Source organism: Helianthus annuus, chromosome 9 (assembly GCF_002127325.2).
Source record: "Helianthus annuus cultivar XRQ/B chromosome 9, HanXRQr2.0-SUNRISE, whole genome shotgun sequence".
NCBI classification, from domain to species: domain Eukaryota; kingdom Viridiplantae; phylum Streptophyta; class Magnoliopsida; order Asterales; family Asteraceae; genus Helianthus; species Helianthus annuus.
Genome location: NC_035441.2, coordinates 81,966,840 through 81,987,417, shown reverse-complemented (window position 1 = coordinate 81,987,417; position 20,578 = coordinate 81,966,840). Strand labels below are relative to the sequence as shown.

Genomic DNA, 20,578 nt, shown 5'->3' with positions numbered 1-20,578 from the left:
TTGAAACAACTCGCGAGTAGGTTGCACGTTAACATCACCAACAGTACCAAAAAAACGAGTAAAATGATCCACCATAACCTGAGGAACCATTCCACCCTCATGCAACGTACCACGAGCATCTCTAACAGCAAAAATCCTACTACGATGATTCTTGGCTTTAACGACATTATGGAAATACTTGGAGTTCGAATCTCCCAAAGAAAGCCACTCGACTTTAGATTTTTATTTCAAGAATGAGCTTTCATTATGAACTGCATCCTTGTACGCTTGTAGCAGTTGACCATGCTGGACAGTTAGCTCACTATTCAAAGGATCACCATCAATAGCAATCTGACAATCATCCAATGCTTTTCTTGCAACCTTAACCTTCTCATGCAGATTACCTGGCTTATAAAAGAGTTTTCTTAACGGAGTTTTTAACAACCTTAGTTTCTTTATGACTTGAAACATACAAAACCCATCGAAATCTTTGCTCCAAACCTCTTTCACTGCCTCAAGAAACCCATCCTTATCAGCCAACAAGTTAACGAATTTAAAAGGTTTAGGCTTATCCCTCGTAACATTCCTTGTATTTTATTGCTCCCGAATGTTACAAGGGATAAGCCTAAACCTTTTAAATTCGTTAACTTGTTGGCTGATAAGGATGGGTTTCTTGAGGCAGTGAAAGAGGTTTGGAGCAAAGATTTCGATGGGTTTTGTATGTTTAGAAACAAGATAAAGAAATTCACGTCGAAACAAGATAACTAATTTCCTGTTATGTGATTTTTTATGGGTTTAGTTTTTATATCAACGCTCCACACGGGTTATTTTATCTATGTTTCGACGTGAATTTCTAAACCAACCAGCTGTTTTAAAAGGTTTTTTTTTTTTTTTTTTTTTTTTTTTTTTTTTTTTGTAACGTTCGGTATTAAATACACCATTGCGACATGATATTTTTTTGTGATTTTTCATAACGTTGTTTTTAAACCAACAAATTGTTTGAAACGTTTTTTTTTAAACCGTTCGATTTTTAAAACCGCCCGATGGTCATCTTTAAATACTGCGAAATGTTTTTCTTATACGTTTAAACCGAGTCGCTATAATTCTCAATCGTCGTGTTTATCTATATATACGTTTTGGTAGGGCCATCCCAACGTTTTTGGAGGCCCTAAGCGAACTACAAAGTGAGGGTCCTATTGAATTGATATAAAGGAATTGAGATTGAGATTTGAGACATTGAATAACCATAGCGATGATTTTTCCTAATCTTGGCCCTAATTTCACTTAATCCGCAATCAGTTTCACATTGGTTACTCAAAAGACGCTGCAAATAACGAGGGTTGATGTGTTGTGTGCATGGATAATGCAGATTCCTAGTGTAAATCCTAAATCTTGGACCTAGAAACGTTGTTTAGATGGCAAAAAAAAGTTTTAGATACGAAAGGAAATAAAATTGAAGGCCCTTGTTTTTTTGTGGCCCTAGGCTTTAGCCTACGTTGACAAGCCTTACGGGCCGGCCCTGCGTTTTGGTGTAAATTTTATCCAAATAATTTGGCTTTTGTATATAACTACACAACTTTTCTATAACTTTCGCATATACCGTCGCGACGTGATTCTTTGCTTTTATCGAACGTTTCGAACCCACTAGTTTATTATACGATTAAAATAGAACAGTAACTTAATAATATTTAATTCAAATTTCATCTTTAACCCTACACTTTATTAAGTACAAAATTTTAACTCATTTTGATTCTTCTTCTTTCAAACAATTCAATAGCATAAAATATGAGGTGTTAGTCTTTTTTTTTTTTTTTTTTCATTTCCAATCGATAAGTGAATAAAGACAACGTTTTAAACTTCTCCAGATGTCCATAATTGACATACATGTGAAAGTCGTCCCAAATGCAACTCAAATTCCTCCCAAAAATTAAAAAAAACGCTACAACCGCAAAAATTGTCACCAAACTTTAATTATAGCTTCCCAATAATTCCCTATCCCCCTTTCCCTTTCAGATCAGATAACCTCATCTCCGCCACCATACACCAGCCGGCACCTTTGAGATCTGAGCAAACCACCGGCAGTAGATCGACGGACAAAAACACATGTGACGAGGATCATAAGCTTCCGGTGACCGATGAACGTCGACGATAACTTTTTCCGACCAAAATTAAGTTTTTGTAAAAAGGGTATGATCTTTTTCGTTGATACAATTTTTATAAGTATTTTTTTTCCTAAGTTTGAAGTTTTTTTGTTTTTCTAAAAGTAAATATATTTTTTATAAGAATATAAGTAGTTATTTTACGTAAGTTTGAAGTTTATCTATTACTTTTTCTTTTTCAAAAAGTAAATATATTTCTTAATATAAAAATATATGACTTGGTTTGAAAGCATAATATATTCGTTTTCTGTTCCTTAAAAAGTGGTATATGACGACATTTGATTTGATATTGTTTGATGATTCTAGGCTTTTTATGGTATTCAATTGACATTTTTATTGCAACAAGTCAAATATTCAAACGAAATGATATTCGGAAAATCACAGTTATTGTTAAAAATATATTTTCCAAATTATTAAAAAAAATGTTTAAGTGAGAGGGAGGGTATTTTAGTATTTTCAACCAAAAAAAAGTGGGTCTTCTACTTTTCTTTGTAACTAAATACTCTTGATATTTCAAGCTACAATATGGAAAAAAGTAATCAACGTGATATTTCAAGCTACAATGTGGAATACATAGAAGTCACAAAACGAGAGAGAATTCAACGGAGTTACCCGAACCGAAATTAACATAATAGAAACGGTAATGTCGGACAGCTTTATATGGCTAAAGAGCAAATCAAGTTCAAGATATCGTGTGGGAGAGATAGGTAGAGTTCAATATAAGAGATATAGTAAGATAATCGGATCAATGTAATTAGGGGTGTTTGTTCTTTCTGCACTTTGTATTTTCTTTTTGTACTGTTTTTTTCAGGTTTTTACAGATTTTCCTGGTCCTGTTTTATTAATCATAGAATCTCACCGTTAAAAAAAAAAAAAAAAAAAAAAAAAAAAAACTAAATACCTTCGAGACGCGCCTATATTCCCACCACGTGCCACAGCGCGTCATACTTCCAACTCCATCCACTATGTTTGGAGTTTGGAACCGGAGTGGGCCCCAACCTCTGCAACAAATAAAAATCCCAAAATCGACGATATTTCCAGCAACTCTCTCACAATACGCCACGTGTCAAAACAATCAATCTCAACCGTGAAGGGTGACCAGTCAAATCCCCCGTCCGATGAGCGATCAAAAAACAATCGACGGCGGATATTCTGCCCGTGGTCAGATCTTATCGCCTTTAAGAACGACCCCCAACCCCTTCAATCCTCGCTCAGTCTCAAACCCTAGAAGGTCGTCATCATCATCTTCCTTCATCTACATTGTTGTTATAACTAATTTTTCTCCGGCGATAATCAACAGATCGCCGGTCGGACACCATCATCTTGTCTGCATTCGAAATTGTGACTGCTGCATGTTGCCCGTATCAATTCGAGATAGATCCGGATCCCGACGGTGCGGCGTTGTCCGTACATGGCGTCGACGGTTTTAGCGAGTCGGAATCATACAAGTATGGGAGAAATCCCTAATAATCCTCGTCATCTGAACCCTAACCCTAGCCAAAAACCCAAAATAAAGAAAAAGCAGGCCGTATCGGATGATGCTTATTCGTACAACCAACGTCCGGCGGGTAGGGGATATGGGAATGGGTTCAATTACGGGGAGTATGTGACCTACCGTGTTGCTTCGTGCTCTAGAAGCGAGATTAATGAGCTTAGGAGGAAATTAGCTTCGGATCTTGACCGAATTCGGAGCCTGAATGATCGAATTCAGGTTGGGGAAGTAAACCCGGGAAATAAATTCGGATCTAGCAACAAAGTGTTGAAATATGGTTGTGAGAATTTGTTGAAGAATTGTAAGCAGGTTTTAACGAAATTGATGAAGCATAAGCTCAGCTGGGTGTTTAACAAACCGGTTGACGTGGTAGCTTTTGGGCTTCATGATTACCATCAGATTATTAAGAGCCCGATGGATTTGGGTTCAGTTAAGTTGAATTTGTCCAAGAATATGTATTCTAGTCCACTTGATTTTGCCTCCGATGTTCGGTTGGTGTTTGAGAATGCGATGCTTTATAACCCCAAGACGGATGAGGTTCATGGAATGGCTCAACAGCTGCTGTCCTATTTTGAGATGCTTTTTAGACCGATTCAGGCGAAATTGCCTACTAATCACCGTGTGAATGAGTTTTCTGCTGTAGATGAATTCAATGGAAGTTCGTGGGACGATATACAGACGCCTGAGAGATCCAAGAAGCCGAAATTTAGTGATCCGGTTGCTCCTGTTTTAAACAAGCAAAATCACTCCACTGCGTCCAAACCGATCGTCCCACCTGTTGTTCAGCCGCCTATGCGGACTCCATCGCCAATGCAGGCTGCAGAACCAGAACCAGAACAGATCAAACCGTCATCAACTGCGACACGAGGAACTGTGCCGAAGCTGCCCAAGCCCAGAGCCAAGGATCCGAACAAGAGGGACATGAACATGGAAGAGAAACAGAAATTGGGGTTAGGGCTGCAAAGTATGCCACCAGAGAAGATGCCACAGTTATTGCAGATCATACGTAAGAGGAACGATCAGTTGGCACAAGAGGGTGATGAAATCGAGCTTGACATAGAGGCTTTGGACACAGAAACGCTCTGGGAGCTCGATCGGTTTGTCACCAACTGGAAGAAACTAGTGAGCAAGACGAAAAGGCAAGCACTTTTAGTAAACAGCGCAACGGTCGACATTGATGATGTAAGCTTTTCAATTGTTGGAAAAATAGAAGACTTGCTTGTTGTTTTATTTGAATGGTTGTGTTGAATTCAGGTTGACGGGATGAAGAAAAACAAGAAGGAAGCAGGGGAAGAAGATGTCGATATTGGCGATGAGATGCCGGAGAGCAGCTTCCCTCATGTGGAGATTGAGAAAGATGATGGTGGTATTGGTGAACAGGGTCAAGCTGCAGGTCATGGAAATGAGAATGAGAATGCAAGCAGCACCTCTAGCGGATCGAGCAGTTCAAGCAGTGGCGAGTCGTCTTCCTCGAGCGGTATTGAATCTTGTCTTTCGAACAAGTTATGAGAGTTTGTTGGGAGATTGCATTCCTTATGAGGTTTATTTTAATATGTTTATAGATTCAGACTCTGGGAGTGATTCAGATGCAGATGAGGCGCATTCGTAACACCAGACATCGCATATCTGAATTGCGATAAACAGCATAACGCAAGATCTGAAATGGTGAAAGCTTGAACAAGATACAAGGCATGAATGGGGAAGAAGAACCTTTGATTGGTTGGTTTAATCCTTCCTAATGTTAATGGTTTTTAGGGTTTTGATCTTTTTTTTTTGTATACAATATGAAATAGGAGGAAGCTGAGGCAGATAGGTTAGTGGATGATGAGGTCTGGTCTTGTGTGTACATATGACCAACAAGGCAGACAAACTTTAGTGTTGTTAGTATCATTGATAATTCTATTGCAATATGTTGTTAAATTCTTTACATTAATTTAATTAATTGACAATTTCAACATTTGATTCCTAATATTTGGGGAACTGATTTGTAGTTCGAAGTAATGAATGGATGGTTGATCTTACTCTTTTATTTATATTATCATAAAAGTGAAATATTTGAAGTTTCTTTAAATCTATAACAAGAAACACGTGAGTTGGCTGGATTTATAAAAGTCGAGTTTTAAGCTCATCTAAGAGTACCTGTAGTGGGGCGCTATGTATGGGAATTTTTGGCTGGTCGCGCCCCATAGCGCCCTGAACACTATGACGGGCAGCGCTATGGGGGAAGAAAATGGTGGGGGGCGGTATGGTGATAGCGGTGTGATGGAGGGGATTTTCAAAACTTTGACCATTTAAAAAATAGTTAGTGTTTTTTTAGTTAATTAATAAAAATGAAAATTAATAATTAGGTAATGATGGGTAGGGGCTTTATGACTACGGTCTCTAGTGATATAACGCCCCTGTGTGACGTGGCACGACACGTGTCGCATAACGCCCACAAAGGGGCTTTATGACTACGGATGGCCCAGGGCCGTTCCAACGTTTTTGGAGACCCTAAACGAACTACAAAGTCAGGGCCTATTGAATTGGTATAAAGGAATTGAGATTGAGATTTGAGACGTTGAATAACCATAGCGATGATTTTTCCTAATCTTGGCCCTAATTTCGCTCAATCCGCAATCAGTTTCACATTGATTACTCAAAAGACGTCGCAAGTAACGAGGGTTGATGTGGTGTGCGTGGACAATGCAGACTCCTAGTGTAAATCCAAAATCTTCGGCCTAGAAACGTTGTTTAAATGGCAAAAAACAAGTCTAATATGTGAAAGGAAACAAAATTGGAGGCCCTTATTTTTTGGTGGCCCTAGGCCTTAGCCTAGATTGATAAGCCTTACAGGCCGGCCCTAGGATGGCCTTAACTGAATGTGAGAAGCTATTTACAAACATACTGGAGGTTACAAAAATGCTGAAATATAAAAAAAAACATTCATCATGTGTTTCCAGAATCAAGAGAAACATATAACATGATTTTTCTTGAAACTGTAAATGCATGTTCAACACGAAAGCCTTTCACATCTAAAAGATGAGATCTTTAGCAAAACCCTACTTTTGTTGCCTTTTTTAAATCACCAAATTGATTTTCACATGCTGGTTCATATAGTGATAAATTTACGCACTCTGGCTCATGTTGCTTGCTTTTCTGGCATATCTGTACTGCATGAAGGAAGCAGAGACTATTTCTTCTTTAATGGCAATTTTTTTCGACGTTTATGCTATGCGAATTTCAAATTCTATCTATCCCATAAGAAGCTCAAGAATAGATAATTGCACAGATTCTACTTTTGGGTGGTGTTTTGGTTAAAAAAAGTCTTGTGCTCCATAAATGTGTGCTATTTAAAGGCCAAGCAAGTTAAATCGTGAAACCAAACCATTCATTCAGAAGCTGTGTCTCTCTTACATCTATTTTACATACAAGAACAGTGGACTGGGTTTAGGATCTTTATTCGCGGCAGAAGGTTCCTTCCACAAGCAGGTTGTTTGCCTATTGTGTGTACATCATCAGTTATTTACTTAATGGTTTTAGAACTATAAACCCACTGCTCACTTGTAGAGCTCATTGAATCTGCGACAGGCTTCCAACACAGACTCCCTGTGGCCAAAGGCACTGAACCTAACAAACCCTTCACCTGCGGGTCCGAACCCACTTCCAGGTGTGGTCACAACATGAGTCTTCTCAAGAATCTCACTGAACACGTCCCATGAGATTCGACCAGGGAAGTGGACCCACACATATGGAGCATGTTTTCCTCCATATACTTTAAAACCAAGTGAAGTAAATGTGTCCACTAAAATCTTTGTATTCTCTTTGTAGAACCCAACCACTTGATGCATAGCCTGGAAGAATTAGAAAAAACAGTTATACTGTATGTATATAATTATAGGGGTGTAAACGAGCTAAGTCGCTCGTGAGCTACACGAGATCGGCTTACTTAAAGCTCGAATTGCGCTGAGCTTAAACGAGCCTATTATTTATATAATTTTTGTTTGATATTAAATATATATTATTACAAAATAACTATTATTTTATAAACTTATTATGAAAAAATTAACTAAATAATGTACATCTTACCTTAAATATAAAAATAAATATGTATGAAAATAGCTATAAATAATAAATGTACATACTCGAGCCTTAGAATTAGAACTCTAAACGTAGAGCTCGAGATAGCGCTTTTGAAATAAAGTACCGAGCTCTTAAGTTAAACGAGCCGATCTTGAGCTTAGGCGAGCTCGGGCCAGGCTCTGCTCGTTTACACCCTTATCTTGGCCCATGTGAGAATATAAACCACCAATCAACAACAGATGCAGTCCAAGTTGCTCTCACCTCAAGACCTTCAGGAGAAAGGCATGCAAGGCCACCAGCTTGCGCGATGTTTGATGGCCCGCTGAAGCCAGTACAAACAATGCGGTTGAAGTCCTTAGCCACAGGAGACCCATCTGAATACTTAACTTCTTTCGGGACAATAGTCCAACCGAGGCGAACTCCTGTAAATCCAGCATACTTAGAGAAAGATGCGATTTCAATCGCAACCTGCTAGACACCAAAACACGCCAATCAAGGCCTTTATCCTTAGAAAAAGTAAATTTTACATGTTAATTTTACCTCTTTGGCTCCCGGGATTTCAAAGATGGTTTTAGGGGTGTCACCCGATGCATACATGGCATATGCTGTATCATAAACGATGATGGACCCGTTATCCTTGGCAAACTTTACTAACTGAATCAGTTGCTCCCTTGACGCAGCAGAACCCGTTGGATTGTTGGGCGAACAGAAAAATATGACGTCTGTTCGAGAAACTTCAGATAAATCAGGAAAAAAATCGTTCTCTGGAGTACATTTCATGTATTCTATGTTTGTATATTTCTCAACATCCTTTTGGAACTGCCCTGTCTGACCCATAATCACACTTGAATCTACATAAGCCTGAAAACGTATGAAGACTGACGATAAGTTGCAAACGTAAATGGTCTTGTAGAAACTACCTAGGGGTGTAAACTAGCCAAGCTGCGCGTGCAGGGCCGTCTCCGAAAATCCTAAAAAATTTTTTGGCCCTGTTCGAGATAAAAAATTTGGGCCCTATTCGCAAATCTTCATATAAACATATAATTGATTCTATGATAGTATCTACGTAACTCACTATTCACTAATATTCATGACTTAAAAGTACACATTTTGGAGAGAAAAAAAATTATTCAAACTAGAGGTTATTGTATTAAACTGTACATATTCAAACTAAACATTAAACATATAATAGGTTATTGTATTGTATGAGTTTTCAACTGTACATATTCAAACTAGATTTTAGTGAAATACCTGAACGGTGAGTTACGTACATATTCAACATATAAAAATTAATATATGTTTGTTTTCAACTGTACATATTCAACATATTCAACGATTAAGACAAAAGAAAACAAACATAAAACATTCAAATACCTGAACGGCTGAAGTGAATCGCGATTCGCAGGGAAGGAAGGTGCAGCACTGCAGTGGCGTTTGGTGATCGATGGCAGGTGCGATTCGCAGAAATACGGCTGCAACGTTCTTGATCGATGACTTTGTCACTTTGGTCTTTGAATTTTTGATCAGAAATCCTCGCACATCGCACGCAAGCGACTTTTGATTTCCCTCAGCCTGCAGGTTTGGGCCTATAATCAAGTTTTGACAAATTTTGGGCCTGTAAAAATAGTGGGCTAATATTATATATAAAGAAAACATAAAAAAAATTGGGCCCTTTAATTGTTTGGGCCCTGTTCTGGTGCACACCCTGAACACCCTTATAACCGGCCCTGTGCGCGTGTGCTACTTGAGATCGGCTCACTAAAAGCTTGAATCAAGTTGAGCTTAAACGAGCTCGAGCCTAAAAATAAGCTTGTTTAATATATGAGCACCAGCCCAAGCTTCATTTATATAACTTCTATTTAATAGGGGATAGTTATCTTGAGAACGCTAAATATTGTGAGAACCGTGAGAACGAATAAAAAAACCAATCAAAACCAATTTTTTTAATACAACCCTCATTGTAATTAAAATACAACATTAAAAAAGGAATTTACAACATCAAATAATTCATTTCTCCTCTCAAAATCACTCTTATTAGATTTTTTACACATGTGTAAATTTGTTAAATTTACACATGTGTAAATGGCAAACGTACATGTGTAAATTTTCTTTATTTACGAATTCACGAAAATTTAAACGTGTAAATTAAATTTCTAACATTGTATTCGAATAATAATTATAAGTGTAATTTTTTTTTTTAAATTTGAATTGTTTTTGTTCAAGTTCTCGTGTTTTTTTTTTCATTCGTTCTCACGGTTCTCGCAATATTTAAGCGTTCTCAAGATAACCCTCCCCCTATTTAATATATTTAATATTTATTTATAAAATTATGATAAAAATAAGTAAAAAATATAGATAAAGTTGTATATAAAAGTTATAGTTATAAATATATGTAACAATAACTATATAAATTAGTCATTAAATTATAAACTCACAAGCCGAGCTTAGGAAAGCTTGGGCTCGACTCGTTTACACAGTACCTTTTTGATAACCAAAGACTTTCCCTTCAAAATTTAAATTTAATCAATACAGATATCAACTGCTTACCGGGTATGATGGATCTTGCACTGCCATTGTAACATTAGACCCAAATAGGACCTGTCAAATGCAAATGAACTAGATGAAATGTTGATAATGCGTATGATTCCGATAGTAAGTAAGAAAAGAAGAATAAAACACAAACAAGAATGTGAGGAAAACACACCTGAAGGCGAGAAATGTCGGATTTTGCACCATCAGATACAAATACGTCATCTTCGTTTATGCCAAGGTTTGCATAGAACGTTGAAGCAATACGAGCTCTCAGTTGCTGGAACATACGAAGATGTGTGTTAATACCAGTTAATATGCATATTAATCCAGTTCATAATAAGTTTACTTGATTGCTCTAAAATCAAAAACTATGATACCTTTTCACCTCCTTCACCTCCATAACCAGTATAACCCTCAACGGTAGATAAGCCAAGTGCTCTCTGCCAAACAGAGTTATGAAACAACATCAATAAAAGATAAAAGCTATCTCTCATCTGTTTTAAAATATCAGCCTTTTTTATCAAATAAATCATTAATAATTTCTTTATCTAGCTATTGTTGGTATCATCGTCATCGGAAACCCAGGACCAATCGGAACGGATGAACTTGTGACCACAAACACAATCATTCACGTACAAACCACAACACTCACACGAATTCATGATAACTAATTGAAACGAGAATGATTTGCAGAAAACAATAACTAACCGAATGAATAAACTTGATTGACTGAACTTTGAATATGATAACTAACTTGATAATACACACGTTCGAATACACTGATAACTACCGGTTTGATAGGGAAGTTTGGCAGCGGCTTTATAGGGATCAAGAGGCATGTCTCCAACAGTCACGTTGTTTCAAAAGAGATGTGACGATTCTGAATAACCGCCATTCGGTTATGGAGACACACCGGTTCGCTACTTGGCCCAACTTCCTCATCAATAACCGGCTGTTTAATGGACTGGACATACAAATCGTTCGACCCAAACTGGTGGCCTACGGCCCAACTAAAATACATAAACATAACTATTGTTTTGACCCAATACTAATAGACATAAAACAAACAAATGTAAACAGGCCCGAGGCCCATGTTCTGGACTCGGATGATTCTTGCTTATCGAAACAAACTTCATTCTCCCCCTTAAGCAAGAAATGTCCGAGCTCTTCGATCCGATTACTCCTTGCGGTTGTTGGTGACTTCGATCTTCACCACCACGTCATCATCACTTGAATCTTCGATCCATCCGCAATTGCTCGAGCTCTCGGCCATACCAACTTTCTCTCTTGCACGCTCCTTCTTGATGTAATCAAAGTACCATTCGACCAACTCTAGATAGTAAACGAATGCAACCTTCATTTCATAAGCGTCGTCCTTGTCGTAACCATACTTCTCCGATATCTCGCCCCATTTGTCTTTTGCCGTTATTTCATCAAGCCCACCATTGTGCCTTACGATGCGGTGTAGTAAAATGAGGCTAACATCACGACCATCAATTAACTCCGGTGGCATTGCCTTCTCACAAACAATTCCAAGAAAGTTAGTGATGAACCAAACCAAAATTCCTTCGAATGGTGCGTCGAAGAATCTTGGATGCTTCTTGACTTCTTCGTGTAGGGTGATTAGATCCCCTGGTTCGACACAACTTTCCATGATTAAACCCCTTTCAACAACATCCTCCTCGAGTTGAGAAAGAGTTATTGCCCGTTCCCGAAGTAATTGTCTTGATTGGTGTGGATTATCCTTTTCGCCTTCGAGGTAAATCATTAAAGCTTTCTTTGCCTTTTTCGAGTACACGACTTTCCTTGCACTTGGGCGTTCATCATACACTTTCTTTATATTTTTTGACTTTTCAAATTCTCGCTCATAGTAATCCCCCAAACATTCTTGAAACTCCTCCTTTTCTTTCTTGTACCCATTGTCGACCCCAAGATTATCATAAAAGGCGTCAAGATAATCTTGTTCCAAGTCGGTTTCCGACTTGTCTTCGTAAATATCAAAACCCTTTGATCGACAACCGAACATCTTCTTCAATACGCACTTTTCACCCATAGTAACCGTCTCGATTCCTTGAAACAGGAGTTGTTCCAAACTTAGAACATTCCTGTCAAGTTTTGGTGCGTAACTAACACACGGAATTGTCTTGTCCTTGCCGTCCACCGGCACCCTTACTTCACCAATTCCATGAACAAACGAAACATCCTTCTTGCTTTCATTCTTTACAACCCCAAAGTGTCTTTTAAAACACTTGAACAAATTACGGTTTCCCGTCATGTGCGTCTTAAACGTAGGATCCACGACCCAAATTGAATCCCACTTACCCCCGCAAGTATCCTTTACAATATAATCACACTCGACTGGTAAAGGTGATAATATAATATACTTACTAGGGCAAATCGACGCGATGTGGCCAAACTTCTTGCACTTGAAACACCGAACCCCCGGTTTTCTTGGCCTACCCACTGGTGCATTGGGTTTCTTCCCGTTCTTCTTCACGAAACCCCCTCTGAATACTTTCTTTGGAAACTTTCCTTTTGGTGATACCCCGGTTCGTATGGTTGGCTTCCCCTGCGCGTACTCATCCACTTCCGCCGCCCGGCCGCACTCTCCACCACGAACAAACACATCATCACCAAAATCGGTCATAACCGATTTCCCCTTGTTTCCACCGATTCGGTTCTCTCCTTGATCACAATTCCTTCCGGTTCCTGTTAAACCTTTGGCTCTGATACCAATGTTGGTATCATCGTCATCGGAAACCCAGGACCAATCGGAACGGATGAACTTGTGACCACAAACACAATCATTCACGTACAAACCACAACACTCACACGAATTCATGATAACTAATTGAAACGAGAATGATTTGCAGAAAACAATAACTAACCGAATGAATAAACTTGATTGACTGAACTTTGAATATGATAACTAACTTGATAATACACACGTTCGAATACACTGATAACTACCGGTTTGATAGGGAAGTTTGGCAGCGGCTTTATAGGGATCAAGAGGCATGTCTCCAACAGTCACGTTGTTTCAAAAGAGATGTGACGATTCTGAATAACCGCCATTCGGTTATGGAGACACACCGGTTCGCTACTTGGCCCAACTTCCTCATCAATAACCGGCTGTTTAATGGACTGGACATACAAATCCTTCGACCCAAACTGGTGGCCTACGGCCCAACTAAAATACATAAACATAACTATTGTTTTGACCCAATACTAATAGACATAAAACAAACAAATGTAAACAGGCCCGAGGCCCATGTTCTGGACTCGGATGATTCTTGCTTATCGAAACAAACTTCAGCTATTACATTAGCCTTCTACAGACCCTAAGGCGTTTTCCATATTGGTTCATGTGTCTCAGGCGCGCTTTCTAAAACCAAGGACACAGGGAACAAAATGCAGCTAAGTGCAATAATACCTTAGCCATGGCAGTAGTGATAACTTCTGGGATGGGCTCGGTAGTATCACCAATTCCAAGGCTTATCACTTGTGCATCAGGATACTTCAACACGTGTTCAGCCTTCCTTCTACGAACCTGTAAGCCAACACACGAAAAATGCTTGCATCTCATCTCCAATTGATGAAAAGGACCACATATTGACCAAAGTTTAACCACCACATTTGAAACTACAAGTAACGTATGACAGTGATTGTACATACCTCTGGAAAGAGGTAACCAGCTTGAAGCTTAGCAATGTTCTCATTCCTTGAGACTTTAGTCTTGTAAGCTGAGAATAGCAACACATATTCATAGTTTTACCAGTCAACTGGTTGTACATAAATGTTATATACTACATACTAAGTGTCCAAACAAGCCGAGCCAAACACAAGCCCAAGCTCGACTAGGCTTGAGCTCGGCTTGTTTGTTATATATTATTTAATTATAATTTATATAACGTAATATTTGTTATCTAATCCCGCCCGCCCGCTTGCGGTGTGCGGCCCTGGGGTGGGGGGGGGGATAGTGAAATTGCACTAATTTTAAAATTATTTTACTAATTTTGTTAAAATAACGTTAAAAGCGGCGGACGGTTAATCATGCATCAAGTGGTGGCGTTGATAGCCGAAAGACAAAAGGGTACATTCACTAATCGGCCTTTGTTCCAATTGCTGAGTGTTATGTGCCTTATGTCCAAGGCTTGATGCAAAACTGCTGTAGAGCTGGGGGTCTCACTGGATGCAGCCACGCTATTTCTACGGGGTAGAAGAGGTAGTAAGGCTGTCTACATCTTAACCTCTTTAGACTCTACCTTAGTTTTGCTGTTGGTATTGGTAAGATTTACTGAGTACGATGATGATGATGAGTATTTATTATTTAGTTATTTTTATCATAGTTTTATATATAATAACTGTTATTATGTAAATATATATACTTAATATATCAAAATAAAAATTATATAAATAACAGGTTTGTCTAGGCTTGTGATCCAACTCGAGATAGATAAGTGAAGTTCAGTTCAGACTCATTTATTGTACAAGCTTATTTTTAGGCTCGAGCCTGTTTAAGCTCGGCTCAATTCGAGTTTTTAACGAGCTGAGCTGATCCTGAACGGCTAGGCTCATTTATACCCCTGCTTCGTCTTTAGAAAATATGGTCCTTTTTTCACAAGATAAGCATAGACTTCTCTAATTTGAAGCAGAATCAATCACCCCACCATGACAAACATGTGATCTGAAAGCATGATTTTAAGCATAAAGGTGACCCTTTTCACATATTGAGCATAGATTATTAACAAGTTGAAGCAAAATCTATAGAATAATGTATTCTACAAATGTTATCAATCATACAAGTTTCAAACTAACTTACTTGAAGGATCCTTTTGAATGTTTGATGATGAAGATGACGCCATGATGATTCTGATTTGGATCTTTTTATAGTGTTATTTTACTCCTTGAGATATTAACTTTGAGGTTGTGGACGAGAGAATAAGAATAGAATTTCAGACGAATCATACATCATTTAACCACTAATATATATAATATAAACATTAGATACGTATACGTCAGTGGAAAACAGGATATCTCTCTCTCTCTCTCTTTCAAGTTTTACAATTTAGCCCCTCTTCTTTGATATATTAGGGTGCACAGGCGGTGAACCCCTTCACCGTGCGGGGACTTGAATTGCGGGAGGACTTTTCACCGCTTGGAATATGACCGTTGTTGGCTTGACTGTTTGAATGTAACAGCTATATAGCCGTTTATATTAAGAAAAGTTTTTTTTTTTTTTTTTTTTTTTTTTTTTTTTATATATTTAAACTACATAAACCCAACTCATTTTAAACAAATTCACACCAACCCATTTCTTCATTTCTCTAAAACTAAATCTCTACCCCTATTTTATTTAAAAATGATGGAAGAAATACCATCGTTTTTCCCACCCAATAATAGCATAATTTTTTTGAGTAAACTGCCATTTTGGTCCTCGAGGGTTGATCACTTTTGCCACTTTAGTCCAAAACTCAAACCTTTTGAATCTGGGTCCCTGAGGATCGATCTCTGAGCAGTGGATGGAAATGGGTTGGCAAGGAGTTAACCCGTGTCTCGACTTTAGGTACAATGTACAGTCCATTGGAGAAGATTATAGTAGAACAAGGGATTTGGGAGGGTTTGGAGAAGATGATTTTTGGGAAAGATGATAATATCTGTGCATATGAGGTCAAAGGGTTATCTAGTGTTATTATTAATTTAATTAATAACTAGGATTACGACCCGCCGCAATGCGGCAGAGATTCTTTATTTATAACTAAGTCGATCTACGACCCACACATTATGTTAAACCTGTCAAACGGGGTGAAAATAGACGATGTAAAAACGTTCACCCACACACGCACGTTGCGTCGTGTTAGCTCACAAAATTTAGAACGAAACGTAAAAACGTTAAGCCAAAGACGCACGCTGTGATGTGTTAAGTCACAAAATTTAGAACCAAGCATAGAGCGCAAAATTTGCGGAAAATGAAAACTATAAAGGACCAAAGTTGAAAGTAAAAAAAGTTATGGGGATAGATTGTAAAAGATAAAAAGTCTTGGGTTAAAAGTAAAAAAACAAATAGTTTTTGGTTAAAAGTAATTTATGAAATACTTTTGGGTGAAAAGTAAAAAAAAAAAATCAATTTTTTTTTGGGAAACCCCCAAAGCCAACGTTACGACAACCATATGCATAACAATTTTTTCTTTGAAAAATCCCCAAAGCACACCCCGCGTTGCGGTGGGGCGTAAAACGGTGTCAAATAGTACTAATGTCACACAACCGTCATCGACAGCCAACACTGACTCAACCTATAATATGCGTATTGCGACGAACCTGTCAAACATGGAAAAATAGAGGTAAAAACGTTGAACCACACATGCACGTTGCGTCGTATTAACTCGAAAATTTTAGAACTATACGTAAAACGAAAATTTGCGAAAGATGAAAAGTATAAGTGATAAAAGTTGTTGAAGTTAAATTGCAAATAATGAAAAGTTTTGGGTTAAAGTTAAAAAAACAAATTATGTAGGGTTAAAATTGGAAAATGTACAAACTTTTGGGTTAAAACAAAAAAATCAAGTTTTTTTTTGAAAACACCCAAAGCACAACTTACAAGTCCTTATGCACAAAAAGTTTGCTAACTTATATAGGTTTTAATGTGTTATAATAAAATTATAATGGAAATTGGTTGGCAATAAAAGTGAAACCATAGGGATCCAGATTCAAAAGGTTTGAGTTTTGGACTAAAGTGACAAAAGTAACCAAACCTCAGGGACTAAAATGGCAGTTTACTCTTTTTTTTTTCCAAAATCTCATCGACGGACCCGAACTACAAGACACAAGCACATCTAGTAAGAAACGTTTTGTTCGTCGTGATCGTGGGAGTGGCCACGAAACCGTTATGGTGGATTATTTTGTCGAGGACCCTGAAGGGGTAAGGTCCTAAAAACCTCATAAAAGGTGCTGGGAACCATACCAAAACCTTACTGATCAAACCTTATACCTTGCGCGGCCGCGCACTGGTCCTACAAACAGATCTAAAAAACAGTCAAACTGGCAAACACTCGCGCGCCCAAAGGAAATCATAAACCCTTGCGCTTTCTCCCATAAACAAAGGATGAAAATCCTGAGATAATACTCCCGCCTTTATATCCAGACTTGGATATTATTTACCCAGACCTGGGAATTATTTATCTACCTGTCTCCACACGATAAGGTGTCACACCAGATTACAGCAGTAGTCTTCTAGAAGGAATACAGTCGTGCACTACCAAGACGGTTACAACCGACTGGATATGTGTCATCATCTCATACGTCCCTGAAATCACAACGGAGGCATGTAAATAGAGAGTAGAGAGTGATCTCCACTTGATCACTTTACACGTGGCAAATCCCCAGCCTTCGATCTAAGTCACAATCCGTGTGCTCTCACGTCAGATCAGAAAGCTTAACGGAAGGAAATGTAACCGCTTACGGGGTTAGCATCTTCCGTTAACTTTTCACTAACAGGTTTTCCCGCCCAAATGACTCTCGGCTATAAATAAGAGATAAAACCCAGGTATGAAACAAGTTACACACACTTACTAAATACATCTTCTTCTTCATTACCAATACTTATTCTCACGTCGGAGTCGAGTCAAGGAGAGAACCCCCTTCTCCCCTTGACGAGGCTAACGGTGCTCTTTTTTGCAGAGTTATCGGAGAAGAAGGTCAATCGGACCTAAATCAGTCGAGTGGAAGCTAACCTTTTATGCGGATTCAAACCCCCTAGATATTTCGGTTCCGACCATTTATCTAGTGTTTCTTCATTGGCGCCCACCGATTCCCCTGTTTTTTCAGTTTTCATCTCGTTTCGATTCAGTTCTTTTTTATTCTCTATTTTCACATGGCAGAGAATTCATTGTTTCACTCATCAGATCCCCGATTTGAATCCAAGGGTTCCACAACCCAAAAAACCCAGACTGTTGAAATCAAGGGAGCAAACAAAAACATCAGATCTGAATCCCCAAACATCAGATCTGGTGAAAAAATCAACATGACAGTATTGGACCTACTAACACCCTGTTAGAAGGCCATCCAATTTGGTCATAATCTCGACACACAGTCCAGAAATAACAGTTATCAGGAAATTAAACCAAAACAAATAAACATGGTTCAAGGAGGTCCGTCACGGAGACCACATAAGCGGAACCATGATCAACATTGGAGGGAACAACAAGTCGTATTTCCCGTTGTTCCTGGAGGGCCCCAAGAAGAACGACCAGTAATTATTACCGGCATCTTCGGCCATTACCGGACAGACTATATGTTCATAGATCCGGGAAGCTCGATGGACATCATATACGAGCAATGTTTCAAACAACTCGATCCGGAAGACAAAGCACGTTTAGAACCGGTTGATTTCCCTCTCACCGGATTCTGTAACGAAGCTGTATTCCCATTAGGGCAGATAGCTTTCCCTGTGACTCTATCAGATGGTGAGCATTCACGAACAGTCACAGTAAATTTCATGGTCATGCCGGCAACATCGCAACATGATGTTTTGCTCGGGAGAAGGTCACAAAGAGAATTCAGCATGATCACCTCTATCCCACACGCTGCATGCGGATTTCCAACAGAGACTGGAGTAGCAATTCTATACTCAAGCAAGGAGGTCATGTACGTAGATGACGAGCCACCGGTAAAGGTAGCCAAACCTTCAGCACCAAATGAGCCGGAGAAATGGGTCCTGAACATCGAATATCCGGAACAGACCATCCTGCTAGGACACACCATTTCACCGGCAACACGAGAACAATTAAAAGAGTTGCTGACCAACAACAAAGATATATTCGCATGGTGCCCAGCAGACATGACGGGAGTTCCACGCGATATAGCGCAACATTGCTTGAATATCAAACCAACAGCAGAACCTGTTGCCCATGGGAGGCGTAGCTTTAGTGAAGAAAAAGCGAAAGCCATGGACGAACAGGTAACAGAATTACTCAACGCGGGAATTTTACGCGAAGTTAAATATCATACATGGGTTGCCAACCCAGTAATGGTACAGAAACACATCGGCGGATGGAGAATGTGCGTCGACTTCAAAGACCTGAATAAAGCGTGCCCAAGAGATTGCTACGCGCTTCCGGAGATAGACAAAAAAGTCGACTCTCTAGCGTCATTCAGATGGAAGTGTTTTCTCGACTGCTACAAAGGCTATATCATCAGGTCCAGATGAAGGAAGAAGACGAAGATAAAACTGCATTTCGCACAGACAAGGGCATCTTTTGTTACACTAAAATGCCCTTTGGCTTGCGCAACGCAGGCGCAACTTACTAACGCTTGATGGACAAAGTTTTTAAAGGCGACATTGGCAAGACAGTCGAGGTATACATGGATGACCTTGTCATCATGAGCCATGAGGAAGACACAATGCTCGACAATATTCAGCGCACGTTCGACTCATTGCGCAACGTAAACCTGAAATTAAATCCAACAAAGTGCTCTTTCGGCATAGAAGAGGGGAAATTTTTGGGCTTTATAGTCACAAGAGATGGGTTTAAAGTACATCCAGAAAAGGTTCAGGCCATTCAGCTAATGCCATCGCCTACAACAATAAAAGAAATGCAAAGACTCGCCGGGCGCTTAGCGGCCTTGAACAGATTCTTGGCTAATCATGATCTTACCCATTCATCAGCACGCTGCGAAATTGCGCAAAGAAAACTGACTTTCAGTGGACACCCGAAGCAGAAGCAACATTCAAACAAATGAAAGAGTATTTAATTCAGTTACCAACACTGACTGCACCCAAAGAAAAAGAACCATTGATTTTGTACCTGTCTGCGGCGGAAGTAGCAGTAGGAGTAGTATTGATGGTAGAACGAGAAAACATCCAGACTCCAATTTACTATATAAGTAAGATGCTCACCGGCCCAGAAACTCGTTACTCGATGATAGAGAAGCTAGTCTTGGCATTAGTACATGCAACACGACGCCTACGCAGGTATTTTTCGGGCCATGTCATCACAGTTCTCACCAATTATCATTTAGGCCAAATCTTTTCCAAACCCGACGTAGCGGGAAGGATGGCTAAATGGGCTATTGAGCTGGGGGGATATAATATCTTGTATAGACCAAGACCGGCAATTAAAGGGCAAGTTCTGGCAGACTTCGCCACAGAAGTTCCCATCGACAAAGTTCAAGAGTGCGAAGCAATTCAGAACCCTATTCCTGTTTTCGATGATAGGGTGTGGACTCTGCATACAGATGGTGCTTCCAATGATGACGGAGCCGGCGCAGGCCTTCGATTAGTCAGTCCTGACGATCACGAACTTACATACGCTATACGATTAGATTTCCGAAGTACAAATAACGAAGCCGAGTACGA

The 20,578-nt window shown here is 39.2% G+C and overlaps 2 protein-coding genes across 2 annotated transcripts; one reads left to right on the top strand and one right to left on the bottom strand.

Moving 5' to 3' along the window:
* Nucleotides 1-1,864: 1,864 nt before the first annotated feature.
* On the top strand, nucleotides 1,865-5,663 carry LOC110877825 (transcription factor GTE7). Its single transcript, XM_035977436.1, has 4 exons — nucleotides 1,865-2,166; nucleotides 2,657-4,812; nucleotides 4,885-5,107; nucleotides 5,193-5,663. Exons 2-4 carry the CDS (start codon nucleotides 3,550-3,552, stop codon nucleotides 5,237-5,239), a joined length of 1,533 nt encoding a protein of 510 aa, XP_035833329.1. The 5' UTR covers nucleotides 1,865-2,166; nucleotides 2,657-3,549; the 3' UTR covers nucleotides 5,240-5,663.
* A 1,315-nt stretch (nucleotides 5,664-6,978) lies between these two features.
* Nucleotides 6,979-15,201, bottom strand: LOC110877823 (LL-diaminopimelate aminotransferase, chloroplastic). The gene is made up of 9 exons (XM_022126035.2): nucleotides 15,047-15,201; nucleotides 13,900-13,967; nucleotides 13,658-13,774; nucleotides 10,602-10,664; nucleotides 10,397-10,501; nucleotides 10,240-10,290; nucleotides 8,233-8,553; nucleotides 7,954-8,160; nucleotides 6,979-7,463 (listed from the first exon to the last, which is right to left on the bottom strand). The coding sequence occupies exons 1-9, from the start codon at nucleotides 15,087-15,089 to the stop codon at nucleotides 7,170-7,172; spliced, it is 1,269 nt and encodes a 422-aa protein (XP_021981727.1). The 5' UTR covers nucleotides 15,090-15,201; the 3' UTR covers nucleotides 6,979-7,169.
* Nucleotides 15,202-20,578: the final 5,377 nt, after the last annotated feature.

Bases quoted from the DNA above. Each gene is read 5' to 3' on its own strand.
- LOC110877825 (XM_035977436.1), top strand. From the start codon at position 3,550: ATGGCGTCGACGGTTTTAGCGAGTCGGAATCATACAAGTATGGGAGAA. The intron at 4,813-4,884 runs GTAAGCTTTTCA...TGTTGAATTCAG, and splicing joins CAACGGTCGACATTGATGAT to GTTGACGGGATGAAGAAAAA. The intron at 5,108-5,192 runs GTATTGAATCTT...ATATGTTTATAG, and splicing joins CGAGTCGTCTTCCTCGAGCG to ATTCAGACTCTGGGAGTGAT.
- LOC110877823 (XM_022126035.2), bottom strand. From the start codon at position 15,089: ATGGCGTCATCTTCATCATCAAACATTCAAAAGGATCCTTCAA. The intron at 13,775-13,899 runs GTATGTACAATC...GTTGGCTTACAG, and splicing joins CTGGTTACCTCTTTCCAGAG to GTTCGTAGAAGGAAGGCTGA. The intron at 8,554-10,239 runs GTAAGCAGTTGA...ATACGTTTTCAG, and splicing joins TGCAAGATCCATCATACCCG to GCTTATGTAGATTCAAGTGT.